Source organism: Archocentrus centrarchus, unplaced genomic scaffold, assembly GCF_007364275.1.
Source record: "Archocentrus centrarchus isolate MPI-CPG fArcCen1 unplaced genomic scaffold, fArcCen1 scaffold_44_ctg1, whole genome shotgun sequence".
Classification (NCBI taxonomy): Eukaryota; Metazoa; Chordata; class Actinopteri; order Cichliformes; family Cichlidae; genus Archocentrus; species Archocentrus centrarchus.
In genome coordinates, this window is record NW_022060270.1 from 535,024 (window position 1) to 557,815 (window position 22,792).

Sequence of the window (22,792 nt, forward strand, 5' to 3'; positions counted from 1 at the left end):
CATAACAATGAAAATTGATGCAGTGCTTTCTAATAATACTGCCTAAGGGAAGCATGTATAATGTAAATAAAATTGGTCCTAGCACAGAACCCTGTGGAACTCCATAATTAACCTTAGTGTGTGAAGAAGACTCCCCATTTACATGAACAAATTGGAGTCTATTAGATAAATATGATTCAAACCACTGCAGTGCAGTACCTTTAATACCTATAGCAAGCTCTAATCTCTGTAATAAAATGTTATGGTCAACAGTATCAAAGCTGCATTGAGGTCCAACAGGACAAGAACAGAGATGAGTCCACTGTCAGAGGCTCTAAGAAGATCATTTGTAACCTTCACTAATGCTGTTTCTGTACTGTGATGAATTCTGAAACCTGACTGAAACTCTTCAAATAAACCGTTCCTCTGCAGATGATCAGTTAGCTGTTTTACAACTACTCTTTCAAGAATCTTTGAGAGAAAAGGAAGGTTGGAGATTGGCCTATAATTAGCTAAGACAGCTGGGTCAGTGATGGCTTTTTAAGTAGAGGTTTAATTACAGCCACCTTGAAGGTCTGTGGTACATAGCCAACTAATAAAGACTGATTGATCATTTTTAAGATTGAAGCATCAATAATCGGAAAGACTTCTTTGAACAGTCTAGTAGGAATGGGATCTAATAAACATGTTGCTGGTTTGGAGGAAGTAACTATTGAAGTTAACTCTGAAAGATCAACTGGAGCAAAAGAGTCTAAACAAATACCAGCAGTGCTGAAAGCAGCCGAACATGAAGAATAATCTTTGAGATGGTTATGAATAATTTTTTCTCGAATGTCTAAAATTTTATTTGTAAAGAAATCCATGAAGTCACTACTAGTTAACGTGAAAGGAATACTCGGCTTTACAGAGCTCTGACTCTTTGTCAGCCTGGCTACAGTGCTGAAAAGAAACCTGGGGTTGTTCTTATTTTCTTCAATTAATGATGAATAGTAAGATGTCCTAGCTTTACGGAGGGCTTTTTTATAGAGCAACAAACTCTTTTTCCAGGCTAAATGAGCATCTTCTAATTTAGTGAGACGCCATTCCCTCTCCAGCTTTCGGGTTATCTGCTTTAAGCTGTGCGTTTGTGAATTATACCACGGAGTCAGGCACTTCTGATTTGAAGCTTTCCTTTTCAGAGGAGCCACAGTATCCAAAGTTATACGCAGTGAGGATGTAAAACTATTGACGAGATAATCGACCTCACTGGGAGCAGAGTTTAGGTAGCTGCTCTGTACTGTGTTGGTACTGAAGAGCATAACAATGAAGGAATTAGATCCTTAAACTTAGTTACAGCACTTTCAGAAAGACTTCTACTGTAATAAAACTTATTCCCCACTGCTGTGTAATCCATTAAAGTAAATGTAAATGTTACTAAGAAATGATCAGACAGGAGGGGGCTTTCAGGGAATACTGTTAAGTCTTCAGTTTCTATGCCATATGTCAGGGCAAGATCCAGAGTATGATTAAAGTGGTGGGTGGGCTCCTTTACATTTTGAGAGAAGCCAATTGAATCTAACAATAGATTAAATGCAGTGTTGAGGCTGTCATTCTCAGCATCTACATGGATGTTAAAATCACCCACTATAATTATTTTATCTGAACTGAGCACTAAATCAGATAAAAAGTCTGAGAAATCAGACAGAAACTCTGAGTAAGGACCAGGTGGACGATAGATAATAACAAATAAAACAGGTTTTTGATTTTCCCAATTAGGATGGACGAGACTTAAGAGTCAGGCTTTCAAAAGAATGAAAACTTTGTCTGGGTCTGTGATTAATTAATAAGCTGGAATTGAAGATTGCAGCTAATCCTCCTCCTCGACCTGTGCTTCGAGCATTCTGACAGTTACTGTGACTCGGGGGTGTTGATTCATTTAAACTAGCATATTCATCCTGCTCTAACCAGGTTTCTTTAAGGCGCAATAAATCATTTTTCCCCATGTTTTCTTAAGATAGCTCAACATAGAATTATATGAACACCAACAAGTAAAAATAAAATTTAAAATAAAAAAAATAGAATAAAATAAACGACAAAAATTTAAGAAGGGTATACTTTGACATAAAAATACAGTGAAATTTCAATGAAATTTGTACAGAGAGTCAAAAAAATTCTGGATATTTTGCCACAATGGTTTTTTCCTGATTTATCAAAGATCTTAAATTTTACAAGCTGAAATCTACCTGCAAAAGTAATTTTTTCCATTTTTTAAAATGCAGAATAAACATTTAGACTCTCAGTCCATGTCCATTGAGTACAAAAATCCAAATAAAAACTCATTACACTTCAAACGTAGACTTTTTAAATTTGTATCTTCAATCAAAATCATTCTGCTATTAAAGCGTCACTGACAATGAATTCCTGTTTCATTGTACAGTGAACCCTCGTTTATCGCGGGGGTTATGTTCGAAAAATAACCTGCGATAGGCGAAATCCGCGAAGTAGTCCACTTTATTTTTTACAATTATTATACAGTACTATACAAGGAAACCAAAGATCAAAACCTGTTTTCAAGTCGAACACATTCTGTACTGGACAGAGACGAGGGACGGAGGTGATTGATTGACAGCCAATCAGCGTTCATACACTGTTAAAAAAAAAAGCATAAAAAACTTTACTAAAAAAATCTGTGAAACAGCGAGGCCGCGAGAGATGAAGCGCGTTATAACGAGGGTTCACTGTATTCATTCAGGAAAAATGTAACAATTTATTTGCTGTCCCTTTTCTGGTGTTTTTTTCCTTTTACTTGCTCTTCTGCAGTTTGATGACAGAAATAAAAATAGACAGAGCTCATTAACATGGTACCACTGCTACGTCAATTCAATTCAATTCAATTCAATTCAATTTTATTTATATAGCGCCAAATCACAACAAACTGTCGCCTCAAGGCGCTTTGTATTGTGGGTAAAGACCCTACAATAATACAGAGAAAACCCAACAGTCAAAACGACCCCCTGTGAGCTGTGAACTTCCACAGCTTGGGTGGCGCTGTCACTTGGTGTTGGCTCTCACTGCGGTATTGTATCACTTCGTGTTCCTGTTTCGGAGCACAGTGTTTTGCTGTCTGTTAGCTGTTATATCTGTATAACTCGATTTATCTGGATAATAACATATTTTAGTGTAATCTTCACCTACTTTAAATAGCATACTCTTTGCTGAATCACCTGTATTCACATTACTCACTTTATTTGTTTTTAGAAATTCACTAGCTTAGCTCAGCTAGTAGCTTAGCCCTTAGCCGACTCACTACCAGCATGGCTTCTTCTCCTGTCTCTCCTGCACTTTCCTGCTCTGGGTGTCACATGTTTAGTTACTCCTCGGCCTCCTTTAGCAGTAACGGTACTTGTAATAAATGTAGTCTGTTTGTAGCTCTGGAGGCCAGGCTTTCTGAACTGGAGACTCGGCTCCGCACCCTGGAAAATCCTACATCTAGCCAGGCCCCTGTAGCGGGTGCGGACCATGGTAGCTTAGCCGCCGTTAGCTCCCCCCCAGCAGATCCCGAGCAGCAGGGAAAACAGGCCAGCTGGGTGACGGTGAGGAGGAAGCGTAGTCCTAAGCAGAAGCCCCGGGTACACCACCAACCTGTTCACGTCTCTAACCGTTTTTCTCCACTCGGCGACACACCCGCCGAGGAACAAACTCTGGTTATTGGCGACTCTGTTTTGAGAAACGTGAAGCTAGAGACACCGGCGACCATAGTCAAATGTCTTCCAGGGGACAGAGCAGGCGACATTCATGGAAATTTGAAACTGCTGGCTAAGGCTAATCGTAGATTTGGTAAGATTGTTATTCACGTCGGCAGTAATGACACCCGGTTACGCCAATCGGAGGTCACTAAAATTAATATTGACTCGGTGTGTAACTTTGCAAAAACAATGTCGGACTCTGTAGTTTTCTCTGGGCCCCTCCCCAATCAGACCAGGAGCCACATGTTTAGCCGCATGTTCTCCTTGAATCGCTGGCTGTCTGAGTGGTGTCCAAAAAATGACTTGGGCTTCATAGATAATTGGCAAAGTTTCTGGGGAAAACCTGGTCTTGTTAGGAGAGACGGCATCCATCCCACTTTGGATGGAGCAGCTCTCATTTCTAGAAATCTGGCCAAATTTATTAACCCTCCTAAAAACTGACTACCCAGGGTTGAGACCAGGAAGCAGAGTTGCAGTCTTACACGCCTCTCTGCAGCTTCTCTCCTCCTGCCATCCCCCCAAAACCCCATCCCCATAGAGTCGGTGCCTGCTCCCAGACCACCAAAAACCAAAGCTAAAATCAGCAAAAAGCCATTTAAGCATAAAAATTCAAAAACAATAAATAATACAGCTTCATCAACTGCACCAAAGAATAAAACAATTAAATGTGGATTGTTAAACATTAGGTCTCTCTCTTCCAAGTCCCTATTAGTAAATGATTTAATAATTGATCAACGTATTGATTTATTCTGCCTTACAGAAACCTGGTTACAGCAGGATGAATATGTTAGTTTAAATGAATCAACACCTCCGAGTCACAGTAACTGTCAGAATGCTCGAAGCACAGGTCGAGGAGGAGGATTAGCTGCAATCTTCAATTCCAGCTTATTAATTAATCAAAGACCCAGACAAAGTTTTCATTCTTTTGAAAGCCTGACTCTTAGTCTTGTCCATCCTAATTGGGAAAATCAAAAACCTGTTTTATTTGTTATTATCTATCGTCCACCTGGTCCCTACTCAGAGTTTCTGTCTGATTTCTCAGACTTTTTAACTGATTTAGTGCTCAGTTCAGATAAAATAATTATAGTGGGTGATTTTAACATCCATGTAGATGCTGAGAATGACAGCCTCAACACTGCATTTAATCTATTGTTAGATTCAATTGGCTTCTCTCAAAATGTAAAGGAGCCCACCCACCACTTTAATCATACTCTGGATCTTGTCCTAACATATGGCATAGAAACTGAAGACTTAACAGTATTCCCCGAAAGCCCCCTCCTGTCTGATCATTTCTTAGTAACATTTACATTTACTTTAATGGATTACACAGCAGTGGGGAATAAGTTTTATTACAGTAGAAGTCTTTCTGAAAGTGCTGTAACTAAGTTTAAGGATCTAATTCCTTCATTGTTATGCTCTTCAGTGCCAACACAGTGCAGAGCAGCTACCTAAACTCTGCTCCCAGTGAGGTCGATTATCTCATCAATAGTTTTACATCCTCACTGCGTATAACTTTGGATACTGTGGCTCCTCTGAAAAGGAAAGCTTCAAATCAGAAGTGCCTGACTCCGTGGTATAATTCACAAACGCACAGCTTAAAGCAGATAACCCGAAAGCTGGAGAGGGAATGGCGTCTCACTAAATTAGAAGATGCTCATTTAGCCTGGAAAAAGAGTTTGTTGCTCTATAAAAAAGCCCTCCGTAAAGCTAGGACATCTTACTACTCATCATTAATTGAAGAAAATAAGAACAACCCCAGGTTTCTTTTCAGCACTGTAGCCAGGCTGACAAAGAGTCAGAGCTCTGTAGAGCCGAGTATTCCTTTCACGTTAACTAGTAGTGACTTCATGGATTTCTTTACAAATAAAATTTTAGACATTAGAGAAAAAATTATTCATAACCATCTCAAAGATTATTCTTCATGTTCGGCTGCTTTCAGCACTGCTGGTATTTGTTTAGACTCTTTGGCTCCAGTTGATCTTTCAGAGTTAACTTCAATAGTTACTTCCTCCAAACCAGCAACATGTTTGTTAGATCCCATTCCTACTAGACTGTTCAAAGAAGTCTTTCCAATTATTGATGCTTCAATCTTAAAAATGATCAATCAGTCTTTATTAGTTGGCTATGTACCACAGACCTTCAAGGTGGCTGTAATTAAACCTCTACTTAAAAAGCCATCACTTGACCCAGCTGTCTTAGCTAATTATAGGCCAATCTCCAACCTTCCTTTTCTCTCAAAAATTCTTGAAAGAGTAGTTGTAAAACAGCTAACTGATCATCTGCAGAGGAACGGTTTATTTGAAGAGTTTCAGTCAGGTTTCAGAATTCATCACAGTACAGAAACAGCATTAGTGAAGGTTACAAATGATCTTCTTACAGCCTCTGACAGTGGACTCATCTCTGTTCTTGTCCTGTTGGACCTCAGTGCAGCTTTTGATACTGTTGACCATAACATTTTATTACAGAGATTAGAGCTTGCTATAGGTATTAAAGGTACTGCACTGCAGTGGTTTGAATCATATTTATCTCATAGACTCCAATTTGTTCGTGTAAATGGGGAGTCTTCTTCACACACTAAGGTTAATTATGGAGTTCCACAGGGTTCTGTGCTAGGACCAATTTTATTTACATTATACATGATTCCCTTAGGCAGTATTATTAGAAAGCACTGCATCAATTTTCATTGTTATGCAGATGATACTCAGCTTTACCTATCAATGAAACCAGCTGACACACATCAATTAGTTAAACTGCAGGAATGTCTTAAAGATATTAAGGCCTTGATGACCTCTAATTTCCTGCTTCTAAATTCAGATAAAACTGAAATTCTTGTTCTCGGCCCCACAAATCTTAGAAACATGGTGTCTAACCAGATACTTACTCTGGATGGCATTACTTTGGCCTCCAGGAACACTGTGAGAAATCTTGGAGTCATTTTTGACCAGGATATGTCCTTCAATGCACATATTAAACAAATATGTAGGACCGCTTTTTTGCATTTGCGCAATATTTCTAAAATTAGAAACATCCTTTCTCAGAGTGATGCTGAAAAGCTCATTCATGCATTTATTACTTCTAGGCTGGATTATTGTAATTCATTATTATCAGGCTGTCCTAAAAGCTCCCTGAAAAGCCTTCAGCTGATCCAAAATGCTGCAGCTAGAGTACTGACAGGGACTAGAAAGAGAGAGCAGATTTCTCCCATATTGGCTTCTCTTCATTGGCTCCCTGTTAAATCTAGAATAGAATTTAAAATCCTTCTCCTCACCTACAAGGTCTTGAATAATCAGGCACCATCTTATCTCAAAGACCTCATAGTACCATATCACCCCAACAGAGCACTTCGCTCTCAGACTGCTGGCTTACTTGTGGTTCCTAGGATACTTAAGAGTAGAATGGGAGGCAGAGCCTTCAGCTTTCAGGCGCCTCTTCTGTGGAACCAGCTTCCAGCTTGGATTCGGGAGACAGACACCCTCTCTATTTTTAAGATTAGGCTTAAAACTTTCCTTTATGATAAAGCTTATAGTTAGGGCTGGATCAGGTGACCCTGAACCATCCCTTAGTTTCGCTGCTATAGGCCTAGTCTGCTGGGGGGTTCACATAATGCACTGTTTCTCATTCACCTTATTTACTTTGTTATACTCCACTCTGCATTTAATCATTAATTGATATTAATCTCTGGCTCTCTTCCACAGCATGTCTTTCTCTCCCCTCAGCCCAACCGGTCTCAGCAGATGACTGCCTCTCCCTGAGCCTGGTTCTGCTGGAGGTTTCTTCCTGTTAAAAGGGAGTTTTTCCTTTCCACTGTCGCCAAGTGCTTGCTCATAGGGGGTCGTTTTGACTGTTGGGTTTTCTCTGTATTATTGTAGGGTCTTTACCCACAATACAAAGCGCCTTGAGGCGACAGTTTGTTGTGATTTGGCGCTATATAAATAAAATTGAATTGAATTGAATTGAGCAGCACTTGGCGACAGTGGAAAGGAAAAACTCCCTTCCACATGCTGTGGAAGAGAGCCAGAGATTAATATCAATTAATGATTAAATGCAGAGTGGAGTATGAACAAAGTAAATAAGGTGAATGAGAAGAAACAGTGCATTATGTGAACCCCCCAGCAGACTAGGCCTATAGCAGCATAACTAAGGGATGGTTCAGGGTCACCTGATCCAGCCCTAACTATAAGCTTTATCATAAAGGAAAGTTTTAAGCCTAATCTTAAAAATAGAGAGGGTGTCTGTCTCCCGAATCCAAGCTGGGAGCTGGTTCCACAGAAGAGGCGCCTGAAAGCTGAAGGCTCTGCTTCCCATTCTACTCTTAAGTATCCGAGGAACCACAAGTAAGCCAGCAGTCTGAGAGCGAAGTGCTCTATTGGGGTGATATAGGACTATGAGGTCTTTGAGATAAGATGGGGCCTGATTATTCAAGACTTTGTATGTGAGGAGAAGAATTTTAAATTCTATTCTAGATTTAACAGGGAGCCAATGAAGAGAAGCCAATATGGGAGAAATCTGCTCTCTCTTTCTAGTCCCTGTCAGTAATAGAATATATTAAAATTTAAAGTCATTCTTCAATCAATAATATTTTATATGTGAGGTAAATTATATTACAACCTTTGACTATTCTAAATATTGGTAACAACATTGTTTCTTTATATTAGCACTAACCACAGAAAAACAAACCGAAACTAGCGTTAGCTCAATAGCTTAAGCTAGAAAAAAAAAAAAAAAAGCACAGTACGATTTAAAATTATCAAAAGTTCAGAATTTTCTTTTGTGAACAGTTCAAGTGCCTATTGGTTCACAGATAGAACCTTATAATACCAAGTTAAAGCTTGATTTTGCAGATAGAACATTATTATTTTGTGAATAAAATGGTCAAAGTTATATATAATTGAAAAAATTCTCTTACGTATTGTAGATAAGTGGTCAGAGAATAAGAATATGACAATAAGTCGATTTCATCAAAAATGTCAGATAGAACCTTATAATTCTAAGGTGATGAACTGTTAACTCTAAAAAAATGATCTAAACTTTTGAACAGTGCTTGTCTTGTTTTATTTTCTCATACTTATAATTTCCATTTTCACCCACTTATATGCTTTTAATGATTTCTTTTCAGAGCATATCATCAATAACTACTCACTCCCAGTGGATGGGCTGCTAAAGGTTAACAATGATCATATTGGATTCTACAGAGTCAACCATGACAACCACATGTGGAATGCTATTAGTCAACAGCTTCAAACCAATTATTTGGTATACTTTTCAGACTACACCTGTACACTTTGAAAACATATCTCATTGAGGGAAAAATTCATTCTGGATATCTAAACTGACATGGTCCTGGTAAAGTGTTAAGAATGAAAGAATGTCACATCATTTGATGGAAATGAAATTCATCAACCTACAGAGGAACGAATTTAAAGACACCCTGACTTTCAAAGTGAAAAAAAATATGTGGCAAGCTAGTCCATTTTGTTGAATTTGCAACAACTCAAAAATGGCACTCAGTAGTTTTTATATGGATGCCTGACAATGTCGAGGCATGCTTCTAATGAGATGACTGGTGGTGTCCAGGGGGATCTGCTTTCAGTTATGGACCAGGGCATCACTGACCTCCTGGACAGTCTGAGGTGCAACCTGGTGGTGTGAGAGAAACCAAAGCATAATGTCCCAGAGATGTTCTATTGGATTTAGATCAGGCAAAAATAGGGGCCAGTCAATGGGATAAATTCCCTCATCCTCCAGGAACTGCCTGCATATTCTCGCCACATCCTCCTAGGGAATTGTCATTGCCAAGGAGAAACCCAGGACCCGCTGCACCAACATAGGTGCTGTTGTCTAATCTGTAGAGGTCTGTGCATTCCTCTGTGGATATGCCTCCCCAGACCATCACTAACCCGCCACCAAACCAGTCATACTGAATGATGTTACAGGTAGCATGACATTCTCCATGGCTTCTCCAAGTCCCTTCGTGTCTGTCACGTGCTGAGGGTGAACCTGCTTATATTTGTGAAAAACGCAGGGTGCCATTGGTGGACCTACATCCATCCATCCATTCATCCATCCATTCTCTTCCGCTTATCTGGGGCCAGGTCGTGGGGCAGGAGCCTAAGCAGAGAAGCCCAGGCTTCCCTCTCCTCAGCCACCTCCTCCAGCTCATCCGGAGGGACCCAAGGCGTTCCCAGGCCAGCCAAGAGATATAATCTCCCGAGCGTGTCCTGGGTCTACCACGGGGCCTTCCAGGCCCGGAACACCTCACCCAAGAGGAGGCAAGGAGACATCCTAATCAGATGCCCGAGCCACCTCAACTGGCTCCTGGAGGAGCAGCAGCTCTACTCTGAGCCCCTCTGGAATGGCTGCGCTCTTCACCCTATCTCTAATGAAGAGGTCAGCCACCCTTTGAAGGAAGCTTACTTTTTCCACTCGTATTCGCAATCCTATTCTTTGTCACAACCCAGAACTCATGACCATAGATGAGAGTAGGGACCTAGACCGACTGGTAAATCGACAGCTTCGCTTTTACATTCAGCTCCCTCTTCACCACTTCAGACAGGTGAAGCGTCCACATCGCTTCAGATGCAGCTCTGATCCATCTGGCAATCACCCATTCTCTTCTCCCTTCACTCACGAATAAGACCCTGAGATACTTGAACTCCTCCACCTAGGGCAGCAACTTGTCCCTGACTCAATGTCCTCAACCTCCCTCAGAATGCTGTTCTGCCAGAGGTGGAAGTTGAAGATCTCATGGACTGGGGCCTCTGCCAGGCGTTCCCAGTACACCCTCACAATATCTGTAGGTGCACCAGGTCTGTCCAGCATCCTCCCTCGCCATCTGATCTAACTCATCAACAGGTGGTGATCAGTTGACAGCTCCTCTTTTCACTCTAAGTGTCCAGAACATATGGCCACAGATCTGATGATACGATTGTAAAATTGATAACTGACCTGTGACCTAGGGTGTCTTGGTGTCACATGCACTGATGGACATCCTTATGTTTGAATATGGTGTTTGTTGTGGACACCCTGTGGTTTGCACAGAAGTCCAATAACAGGACACCATTTGGGTTGAGATCAGGCAGGGGTTAGGGTTAACCCTAACCCTAACCCTAGCTCAGGCTCCTTCCCCACCAGAGAGGTGACATTCCTTGTCCCAATAGCCAGTCTCGATAGCCGGGGATCGGTCGGCCAGGGCTTCTGCCCTCGGCCACTGCCCAGCACACACTGCACCCGACCTCTACGACGCCCACCATTGGTGGACCTGCCAATCTATATTCTATGGCAAATGCCAGTTGGGCTCCATTGTCTGTTTCTGATTGTTTGGTCAGAGACATTCACACCAGTGGCTGCTGGAGGTCATTATGTAGCTCTGCAGTGCTCATCCTGTTCCTTCTTGCACAAAGGAGCAGATACTGGTCCTACTGATGGGTTAAGGACCTTCTACTGCCCTGTCCAGCTCTCCTAGAGTAACTGTCTTCTGTAATCTCCTTCATGCTCTTGAGCCTGCACTGGGAGACACAGCAAACCGTCTGGCAATGCCATGTATTGAAGTGCCATTCTGGAGGATTTGGACTACCTGTGCAACCTCTATAGGGACCAGGCATGTCCTCATACTAACAGTAGTGACACTGACCCTAGCCACATGCAAAACTAGGGAAAAAACAGAAAAAGAAATGAGGGGAAAACATGTCAGTGGCTTCCACCTGTAAAACTGTCCCTATTTTGGGGGTTATGTCTTTGTTGTCCCCCAGTGCACCTGTTGTTGATTAAACTGACACCAAATCACCTGAAACAGATTAACAAGCCAGACAAGAACAGAGTACTGTAAATGTTTTCAATTATATTATGTCTTCATTTCTTGAAAACATAACACACCACAATGTTCATAACCTCACTGTCTGAATCTTTATTCTTCCACAGGAGTTTGATACTGCTGATCGCACAGGCTACATTGATGATGTTTTTTCTCTTGCAAGGTTGGTTTTAATGATAAAAAACACTATAAACAATCATTCATGTCTAATCGTAAACACACAGTACTAATCTTTTTCATTTAATTGTTCAGGGCTGACATTATAGATTACAGTCATGCCTTCAACCTTACTAAGTACCTGGCAAATGAGACGGACTATATAGTCTGGGATCGTGTGGCCTCTTCCATCGCCTATCTCCGGGACATGCTCTCTGGCAACGCTATCCTCTATTCAAAGTTTCAGGTAATCAGTGCTAATGTGTCTATGTGCCCTTCCCATTTAAGGGCTCCATTTTCAAAGCAAACAATGATTGTAATCGGTAATTACATTTTAATAAAACACCAACTAATTGGGTGATTTTTGTAATAAACTTCAATTCAATTCAATTCAATTCAATTTTATTTATATAGCGCCAAATCACAACAAACTGTCGCCTCAAGGCGCTTTGTATTGTGGGTAAAGACCCTACAATAATAAACAAAATTACATTACAGTATATAACAATAGGTTGTGCTTAGTATGTCCAACTGATATTTTGTTAGCTTTTAAGTCGCAATTTAAATGTTCACATTTGCTTTTGGTTTAACATTGTGTTTCCATCTGCAGTTAAATGTATTTTAAGACTTTGTTTAGTTTTCTGGTTAATATAGGAGAGAGGTGGGGCAGAATGAGGCCCCGTTTACACAACAACATTTCCAGTGGAAATGGTATCATTTTGATGCTTTTCAGCCTCCCGTTTACACGGGAATGGAGTGAAAAACAATACTTTTTGGAAATGGCCTCCAGAGTGGAGCATTTCTGAAATGCTCCAGCCTCCGTCCCCATGTAAACGGATGAAAACAATGCTTTTTGGAAACTGGAGGCACTTGGACATGCATACTATGGTTGCAACCACCAAAGTTTTCCCACCCACTTCGAATGTTATCAGTATATTAAATGCACGTTATCAACAGTTATCAGACCCATAGTTAAGGTCCAGGAGTGGCCGTCTCCACCTCCTAGCCGGTCAAAAAGGTTATTATTGTTCTAATCCAGGAACACTGTTCCGGTGTGACGTGGACTGGAGTTGATGTCTGGAATGGATCTGGATTCATTGTAGTCCCTCCCAGCAGCCAGCTACCGCTCTAATTCAGCTGATTCAAATGTTATCAGTCCTTAAATGCACTTTATTAACAGTTATCAGTCCCATAAGTGTAGTTCAGACTGGCCCTTCTGCACCTGCTAGCTGTCTCTGTAGACCGTTATCACTAATTTCAGCAGAATCCAGATCCACTCCAGACATCCACTCCAGTCCACATCACACCGGAACAGTGATCCTCGATTAGAATGATGATAACAACCTTTTTGGAGATGGCCCCTACTTGCCCTTAACTATGGGTCTGATAATTGTGCATTTAATAGACTGATAACATTCGAATCGGCTGAGTTTTCCACACATGTGCTAATGAACAACAATCGCAATGGCAGATTCACGAGTACTTCTTGTGCTGCTCAGTCTTTTGAACTTAACTTAAACTTTAACTTAAATATCCGTGTACTTCAAGTGGCACAATTCCCAGTCAATATTTTCCTGTGTTTTTGCAGTTTTAAAATTTAGTGTTGTTTGCAGCAACAATCCAGCCTCATCGTCAGTCCACACAAAGGTTCTCACATTGGCTGTTTTGTAAATAATGAACTGATTTTTGCCGTGCATCCCAGTAAGTCCATCCAAGCCTGCACGTGTTGCATAAACAAGCTTTGCAAAAAAATACCAAACTGCCAAGTTGTGGCCTGGCAATGGGAACTCCCTCATTTTCACCATTTCTAGCTTTTCTATGTAAATGGAGATCGTTTCTGAAACAGATTCGTGTAAATGGTAGGCTGAAACGCATTAAAAGGACACTGTTTCCACTGGAAATGTTGACCTGGATATGGGGCCTGATTTTGAGTGCTGTGCAAACTGGGAAGAATGACTCACCTGGCGTACATTTTCTTATTAATCTCTGTCTATATATATATATATACAGTAGATGTGGGGGTAGAGGAGAGTGTTCTTTATGAAGCAAAGCAGGTGGCTGTGCATTGGGTCAGAAAACTGAAAACAGTGTTCAATGGAGCAAGTATATTTCTTGTGTTCAATACAATATTGAACTTTGTGTTAACAACTGTCCTTCCCGAGAAGTACCCACAACTAGTACTGCACATGGCCTCAGACTTGGAGGTACTTCTTCACATCCCACCTTTTCACTTTTAGCTGCAAACTGCCTTAGTGCAAGCTGGAGGTCACCGTCTGATGAAACAAAAAGAACAACATCGTCATCAAAGGGGAAAGCTCCACCACTTGGCCCCCTTATCCTCAGACTCTGCTGCTTCCTCTATGGAAGGTGTGTCAGAGGGACTGAGGAGATCCTTAAGGACCAAACCTTTTCAGTATTCCTTCCACTAACTAACTGTTCTGTTAGTTGAAGTCAGCAACATCTTAACCATATCACTTTGGTTTGCCAGCTTCGGGGCTGACCAAAAGTCTTTTTCCATGGCCACACCAAACTCCTCCTACAGCTAAATTTTTCTTCATCTACTGCCAGAGCTGCACACTGTTTGCCCTGCCAATACCTGTTAGTTGCTACTGGAGTCCCATAGGCCAAACTAGCTGAAGAAGGAATCTTATGAGGCTTGCTTGGCCTATGGGACTCCAGTAGCAACTAACAGGTTGCTTCACCTTCAGTGTCCACCATCTGGTTTGGGGGTTACTGCCACAACAGGGAACAACCACCCTGCAGGAAGAGGGTGCTCCATATAGCCACTTCAGCAATGGAGGTGTGGAACATAGTCCACTCAGCCTGTAAGTCTCTAGCTTCCATCAAAATGCTGTTGAAGTTCTAGTTTCACAGACCAAAACCTCTGCCAGAAACTTCCAGCACATCCTCATTATACATTTGGGCAAGCCAGACCAGCACGCTCCCCTTTCCTTCCACCCAGTCCAACTCACCATCAGCTGGTGATCAGTTGACAGATCAGCTCCTCTCTCCACCCAAGTGTCCAAGACATACAGATGCAGGTCCAACGATAATACTACAAAATTGATTATTAGACAGGCCTTCCAGTCATGCAATTGAAGTCTCAGTGTCACTGCCCAAATGAGCACTGAAGTCCTCCAGTATGTGATCCCCAGATGGGGTGCCCAACAGAATACCAACCTAATGACTCCAAGAGGGCTGGGTATTCTGAACTCTCATTTGGTGCACAAGCATAAATGACAGTCAGGGCCCATTCCCTGACCTGAAGGTGCAGGAAATCAACCCTCTGACCCACTGGTGAAAGCTCCGATGTACAGGCACCATACCGGAGGGGATACAAGTATACTCAACTGAGCAGGAGTTGCCTCTCACTAAGGACAACTCCAGAATGGAAAAGAGTCCATCCCCTCTCTAGGAGACTAGTTCCAGACAAGCTGGTGAGCCTGACTATATCTAACTGGTACCTGTGAACCTCACACAGTATCTCAGGCTTCTTCCCCACCAGAGAGATGACGTTCCATGTACCTAAAGTTGGTCTTGGGGATTGGACCACTGCTTGTCATTGTCATTACACACCTAATATAAGGACCAAACCTTTAGGCAAGTCCTGTGGGTGGTAGGACCTGAGGCAGATGGGCCTATGTTGCCCTACCTCCAGCCACAACCTAAAGAAATTAAAAGAAGGCTTGCCTAAGTGAGTACAGGCTGTGTAGAATAATACAAAATATTACTTTAGTGCTCGTTAGACTCGTACAAATTCTGCGCTTTTACGACATTGTCATGGTCCTAGGCTGTGTCCAGTGTTTTTGTGTTTGTGGTTTAAGGTTTGTCAAGTTCCTGTGTCTTAGTCTTTGTGTCCACTTCCTGTCTTATTTTGGCAGTGTCTGGTTTCTTGTGCAGTGTGTTTAGTTTTTCTTCCCCTTGTCTCATCAGCATCATTGTGTTCAGCTGTGCTCCCTGCTGTTTTCACTTTCCTCATTATCCCCTGCTGTATTTAAGTCCTGTGTTTTCTCTGTTTGTTGTTGCATCGTTCATTTTTGTCTTGGTGGAGTGTTTTGGTTTCCATGCCTTGTCTTGGTTTTAGATTTTTCTCGGGTCTGGCTCCCAAGTGGATTTTTGTTATTTGTTTTATTCTATAATAAATACCTTTTAGGTTGCACCTGTTTAGGAGTCCTGCATTTGGGTCCATCCCTGCTTGTCTCACTGACTGCTATGACAGCCATACTGTATTTTAAATTTTGTTTGCAGATTTCAATAAATTGTTTCACCTATTTACTATTTTTCCTAGCAAAATATGAAGAAACAAAGGATGGCTCAAGACGTGCAGAATACTGTGTCTATGTGTAAATATAGTGATCTAGAAGAAACTCAGTTTCTATATTGCAATGTAACATTTATGCACTCTTATAGACAAATAGCTTTCCTGTGACAATTAAGAATAATTTTTGGTTGCTTTCTCCAGAAATTGTTTCGTGACCATGTTAAAGCAATCTCAACACATCTTGGATGGGAGGATAAAGGAACACAGACACAGAGGTACAGCAATATAACATAAAGTGCTGAGAAAAAACTTTTCCCCCTTCCTGATTTCTTAGTTGTTGGTTTTTTCACACTTAAATAAATTTGTGATCTCAGTTATTAAGGGAAAAAAGCTATCCAAGCCTACCAGGCCTTTTTTTTCACACATGGCCATGTAGGTTTGGATAGCTTTTTTACATAAAATCATCATTTAGAAACTACATTTTGTATTTACTCTTATCTTTGTCTAATGTGCCGAATGACAGTTCAGAGTACCCATCCTTCTTGGAGTCACTGGGCAGGGTGCTACAGGCTGCTCCATCCAGTGACTACTGGGAACGCCAGGATGAGCACTGCAGAGCTACATAATGACCTCCAGCAGCCACTGGTGTGAATGTCTCTGACCAAACAATCAGAAACAGACAATGGAGCCCAACTGGCATTTGCCATAGAATATAGATTGGCAGGTCCACCAATGGTGGGCGTCGTAGAGGTCGGGTGCAGTGTGTGCTGGGCAGTGGCCGAGGGCAGAAGCCCTGGCCGACCGATCCCCGGCTATTGAGACTGGCTATTGGGACAAGGAATGTCACCTCTCTGGTGGGGAAGGAGCCTGAGCTAGTGCATGGGGTTGAGAGATACCAGCTAGATATAGTTGGCCTCACCTCAACACATGGCCTGAGTTCTGGAACCAGTCTCCTGGAGAAGGGCTGGACTCTGTTCCAGTCGAGCTGGTGTGGGTATTCTTGTATCCCCCCAGCTTGCTGCCTGTATGTCAGAGTTTTTAACCCAAATGGTGTCCTGTTATTGGACTTCTGTGCAAACCACAGGGTGTCCACAACAAACACCATATTCAAACATAAGGATGTCCATCAGTGCATGTGACACCAAGACACCCTAGGTCACAGGTCAGTTATCAATTTTACAATCGTATCATCAGATCTGTGGCCATATATTCTGGACACTTAGGGTAAAAAGAGGAGCTGTCAACTGATCACCACCTGTTGATGAGTTAGATCAGATGGCGAGGGAGGATGCTGGACAGACCTGGTGCACCTACAGATATTGTGAGGGTGTACTGGGAACGCCTGGCAGAGGCCCCAGTCCATGAGATCTTCAACTTCCACCTCTGGCAGAACAGCATTCCGAGGGAGGTTGAGGACATTGAGTCAGGGACAAGTTGCTGCCCCAGGTGGAGGAGTTCAAGTATCTCAGGGTCTTATTCGTGAGTGAAGGGAGAAGAGAATGGGTGATTGCCAGATGGATCAGAGCTGCATCTGAAGCGATGTGGACGCTTCACCTGTCTGAAGTGGTGAAGAGGGAGCTGAATGTAAAAGCGAAGCTGTCGATTTACCAGTCGGTCTAGGTCCCTACTCTCATCTATGGTCATGAGTTCTGGGTTGTGACAAAGAATAGGATTGTGAATACAAGTGGAAAAAATAAGCTTCCTTCAAAGGATGGCTGACCTCTTCCTTAGAGATAGAATGAAGAGCGCAGCCATTCCAGAGGGGCTCAAAAGCTGCTGCTCCTCCACATTGAAAGGAGCCAGTTGAGGTGGTTTGGGCATGTCCTACCAGGAGAAGGCCCCGTGGTAGACCCAGGACATGCTGGAGAGATTATATCTCTCGTATGGCCTGGGAATGCCTTGGGGTCCCCCTGGATGAGCTGGTGGAGGTGGCTGGGAGAGGGAGGCCTGGGCTTCACTGCTTATGCTGCTGCCCCCACGACCTGGCCCCGGGTAAGCGGAAGAAGATGGATGGATGGATGGATGGATGGATCTTTGTCTAATATAAGAATTTGTTTGATCTGAGACATTTAAGTATGACATATGTGCAAAAAAACGATGAAATCAATAAGGGGGCAAATATTTTTATTTTTAATGGCACTGTACATAATATGAAACTATTACTTTAGTTTGAAACAACACCTAAGATATTTCCTTGGGCTTCTTATAATTTAACAAGTTAGCATGTAGGAACCAAGGCAGAGCTTTAGCTGTTACTATTAACAGAAACAGCTGAAGCTCTGCAAGTAGTTCTTAAGATAAGGCTCACCAATAACACATGTATAACACTATCCATAAAACGTGATGCATTGTACTACTGGTGTTGTATTGGTTTTTTCAGAAATGTTCAGACACAGATGCATCTTATCTAATGTTGGAATGGAATTGAGGGTCAGGGCTTCTGAGGCTGTCCAATGATGGCATTTTGCAGGTTGCTAAGAGAGACGGTGCTTGGCATTGCTTGTCAGATGGGAGATCAGGATTCTCTGAATGAAGCTTCTCGCATTTTTGACCAGTGGATCAATGGAAGTGTAAGGTAGGCTCTCTAATGTTCTAACAGACAGAAAATGCAGTATTCAAAAGTCATGCATTTTCAATTTTCATTATCATAATTTCAACAATTGGAACAATAATTTAATCTCTTTAACTTGACATTGAAATGTCTTGACCTTTTGACCTGCAGCAGTGTAGCGTTGAACCTGAGACTACTGGTATATCGATATGGCATGAAGAATTCAGGCACTGAAGCAAAGTGGAACATTATGTTCCAGAGGTACAAAGATATTTCTTTGGCTCAAGAGAAGGACAAGCTGCTGTATGGACTGGCCTCTGTGGAAAATGCAGATCTTCTTTTTCGGTAAAAACAGTGTCTAATATATTTTTTTACTTGAAGGCATGAGAAATATACAAAAGTTTTATTAAATGCTGTTTAGCTCGGACACTGTCCCATACTTCGTTAGATGTATGACTGTAATTTAGACACACTGAAGAAATTAAGTGTTATTTTATCTGAATATGAGGCTGTGTTTACACAGACTGCAATACTAATAGAACATATTCATAACAGTGCAAGTAATTCTCTATGTTATCACTACAGATTTTTTTTTTCCTTTTGACTAAGACTTTAAACTTTAATTTTTGATAACACTTATAATTAGGACTAGATCAGGTGACCCTGAACCTTCACATCATCTTATTCACCATTATCCACAGCCTTTTTTTTTTTTTTAGGGAGAATAAACTTTCTTATGTCTAACAGGCTCCTGGAGGCTACAAAAAATGAGAGTGTAGTGAGGAGTCAGGATTTGTTCACTGTGGTGCGATACGTATCCTATAACCCGCTGGGCCAAATCATGGCCTGGGACTGGAGCACACTTAACTGGGACTACTTGGTAAATAGGTCAGTATAACAAAGCAACAACCAAAGAATGCAAGCATACCATAATCATGGGTTCATTTATTTATTTACTTTTGACCACTTTGGAACAGCAAAAGCAGCTGTAACATCATATTACTGGTAACTGATAAATAAACAGGTACTTACATGGTTCTTTTATACTCAAATTTAGTACTCGGTATTTACTGTCCTTCAAAACAAATCTGTTTTTTTTTTTAGAGAAACTTTGGTGTCCTCACAACTCTAGAATTTTGGGAAACTTTGAATTGAATGTAATTACAAGATGTAGATCATATAGATCATGTTCATGTAGATCATACCTTCATAAACAGTTCCTATCTAACACCATGACATTATCCAAACCTTGTTACAGTATTTTGGAGACTGCTGTTAGCACCATATCATTGACTGTACACTAATGTAATGTACTTGTATTTATATAGTGAGAGAGCTGAGAGAAAATATAGAAAAAATAAACTAAAAATTAATTTTACTCCTACAACAATGAAATAAAATTAGCCAGCCAATCCTACATCTGCCAGCTGATTACCAATAACCAGTCTAATTCTGCATTTTTATTTTCATCCACTGATAAATTACTTAATCCTTCCAAAACCATACCAACTGAATTTCTTAAAAAAAATTTGCTTCTTTCTTCCAGAACAATCTTCGTAATATTAGATGTAACATCTTAGTGTGTTATAGTAATTTCACATTGTGATCAAATTACTGTCACAAGCACAATGCCCACATTCCCGCCTGTAAATTCTAAAGATCTGGAAAAAATTATTCATCAGTGAAAGTCTTGCACCTCTATACTTGGCCTGTTACCCACCACACTATTCAAATCTGTATCTCATTGCTTTATAAATCATTTGGTGAATATTATCAGCAGCTCTCTACACACTGGCATTTTCCCTGTTTTTGTCAAATAACTTAGATCCATTGGTAATGAATAATTATAGACCTATTTCTAATCTCTCAGGGGGCCTCAGCCTAATCTCTCAGCAAAATATATGGAAAAGAAAATGTTTACAAGCAGCTGAATGAATACTTGGTGTTGGGCCTACCTGGTATTCATTCAGTTGTTTGTAAACATTTTTTCCACAGGCCCGCCACCTGCAGGAGGCGTCGTAGGGGTCGGGTGCAGTGTGTGTCAGGCGGTGGCCAAGGGCGGAGGCCCTGGCGACCGATCCCTGGCTATCAAGACTGGCTATTGGGACATGGAATGTCACCTCTCTGGTGTGGAAGGAACCTGAGCTAGTCTGTGAGATCGAGAGATACTGGCTAGATATAGTCAGGCTCACATTAATGCATGGCCTGGGCTCTGGAAGAGGGTCTGGACTCTGTTTCAGTCTGGAGTTGCCCTCGTTGAGAGGCGGCGAGCGGTATTCTTGTATCCATTCAGTTTGCTGCCTGTACACTGGAGTTTTCACTGGTGGACCAGAGGGTTGCATCCCTGAAGAAGGTGACCTATCAGGCTTGGTTGGCCTGTGGGACTCTGGAGGCAGCTGACAGTACCAGCTGGTCAAGCCAAATATGGCTTGAAGCAAAAAGTCAGGTGTGGGAGGAGTTCGATGAGGCCATGGAAAAAGACTTTCGGATGGCTTCTAAGCGATTCTGGCAAACCATCAGGCAACTCAGGAGGGAAAAACGGTGCTCTACTCACATGGTCTATAGTGCGGGTGGGGCGCTGCTGACTTCAAATGAGGTTATGGTCAGGCGGTGGAAGGAACACTTTGAAGACCTCCTTAATCCCACTAAGACATGCTTCAACTATTGGTGGGATCACACTCCTCAGCCTCCCCAGTAAGGTTTATCCCAGGGTGCTGGAAAGGAGGGTCTGCTTATCAATTGAACCTCGGATTCAAGATGAACAATGCGGTTTCCATCTTGGTCGTGGAACACTAGACCAGCTCTTCATCCTCTCTAGGATATTCCAGTTTGTCTGGGAGTTTGCCCATCCAGTTTACATGTGTTTTGTGGACTTGGAGAAGTCATTTGACTGCGTCCCTCAGGGAATCCTGTGGGGCGTGCTGTGGGAGTATAGGGTGTCTGGCCCATTGTTGCAGGCCATTCAGTCCCTGTACAACTGCAGCGAGAGCTTGGTCCGTATAGCCGGCAATAAGTCGAACTAATTTCCTGTGGGTTTTGGACTTCGCTAGGGCTGCCCTTTGCCACGATTCTGCTCATAAGTTTTATGGACAGAATTTCTAGGTATAGCCTTCTGCCTCTGTGGTCTCAGGTTAAAGTTGCTGCCCTTGGTGGAGGAGTGCAGGTGTCTTGTTCACGAGTGATGGGAGATGGGATGGGAGAAGACCACTGCTGCGTCTGCAGTGATGCGGATGCTGCAGCAGTCTGTCATGGTGAAGAGGGAGCTGAGCATGAAATCGACATTGTTGATTTTCCAATCACTCTATGTCCCTACCTTCACCTATCATGAGCTTTGGGCTGTGACCGAAAGAATGAGATCACGAATACAAGCAGCAGAAATGAGCTTCCTGTGAAGGATGGCTGGCCTCTCTCTTAGAGATAGGGTGAGGAGTGCAGCCATTTGTGAGGGGCTCAGAGTGGAGCCACTGCTCCTCCACATTGAAAGGAGCCAGTTGAGGTGGATCGGGCATCTGTCTAAGATGTCTTCTGTTCCAGGCATGTCCTACCAGGAGGAGGCCCCGGGGCAGACCCAGGACATGCTGGAGAGATTATATGTCTTGGCTGGCCTGGGAACGCCTTGGGGCCCCCCAGATGAGCTGGAGGAGCTGGCTGTGGAGAGGGAGGTCTGGGCTTCACTGCTTAGGCTTCAGCCTCCATGACCCGCCCTGGGATAAGCAGAAGAAAATGGATTGATGGAGGGATGAATACCTTTGAACGTTCAGTTCAGTTTCAGAATAGTCTTTATGATAAGTACTAGTCAGGGTTCTCTATCCAATCACAGCACAGAAACAGCTCTTACTACAGTCATTAATGACCTGAAGATCAACAGTTATTCACAGAGTGTTTCAGTCTGCTATTTTTGACACTGTTCATTATGACATTTTAGTTCAAAGGCTTTAGTTGATTCAACAGATCAGGTTCCTGATTGGCTGTCATCATACCTGAAGGGTAGAGGTTTTTATGTTTCAATTAGTAGTTTTGGATGTGCACAAATAGAATTTCAATCAGAGGTTCTAAGGGGTGCCTCACAGTTAGAATACCATCTGGAAGGCCTGTGTTTGATTCCACCTTGGCCCAGGCCTCTCCCTCTCTCTGTGTGGAGTTTGCATGTTCTCCCCGTGCTTGCGTGGGTTTCCTCCGGGTACTCCGGTTTCCTCCCACATTCCAATGACATGCACTTATTGGGGTTAGGTTAATTGGCTACTCTAAATTTCCCATAGGTGTGAATGAGAGCATGAATGTGAGTGTGAAAGGTTGTCTGTCTCTCTGTG

At 42.2% G+C, this 22,792-nt stretch overlaps 1 protein-coding gene across 1 annotated transcript in view; it reads left to right on the forward strand.

Annotated features, from left to right (window-relative positions):
* enpep (glutamyl aminopeptidase) overlaps window positions 1–22,792 on the forward strand; it is an 84,194-nt gene that overhangs the window by 58,791 nt on the left and 2,611 nt on the right. Inside the window, exons 12-18 of the mRNA XM_030724999.1 lie at window positions 8,821–8,957; window positions 11,622–11,677; window positions 11,767–11,917; window positions 16,133–16,206; window positions 18,402–18,506; window positions 18,654–18,827; window positions 19,230–19,370. Coding sequence (XP_030580859.1) covers window positions 8,821–8,957; window positions 11,622–11,677; window positions 11,767–11,917; window positions 16,133–16,206; window positions 18,402–18,506; window positions 18,654–18,827; window positions 19,230–19,370 — 838 coding nt within the window. The remainder of the gene's footprint in view (window positions 1–8,820; window positions 8,958–11,621; window positions 11,678–11,766; window positions 11,918–16,132; window positions 16,207–18,401; window positions 18,507–18,653; window positions 18,828–19,229; window positions 19,371–22,792) is intronic.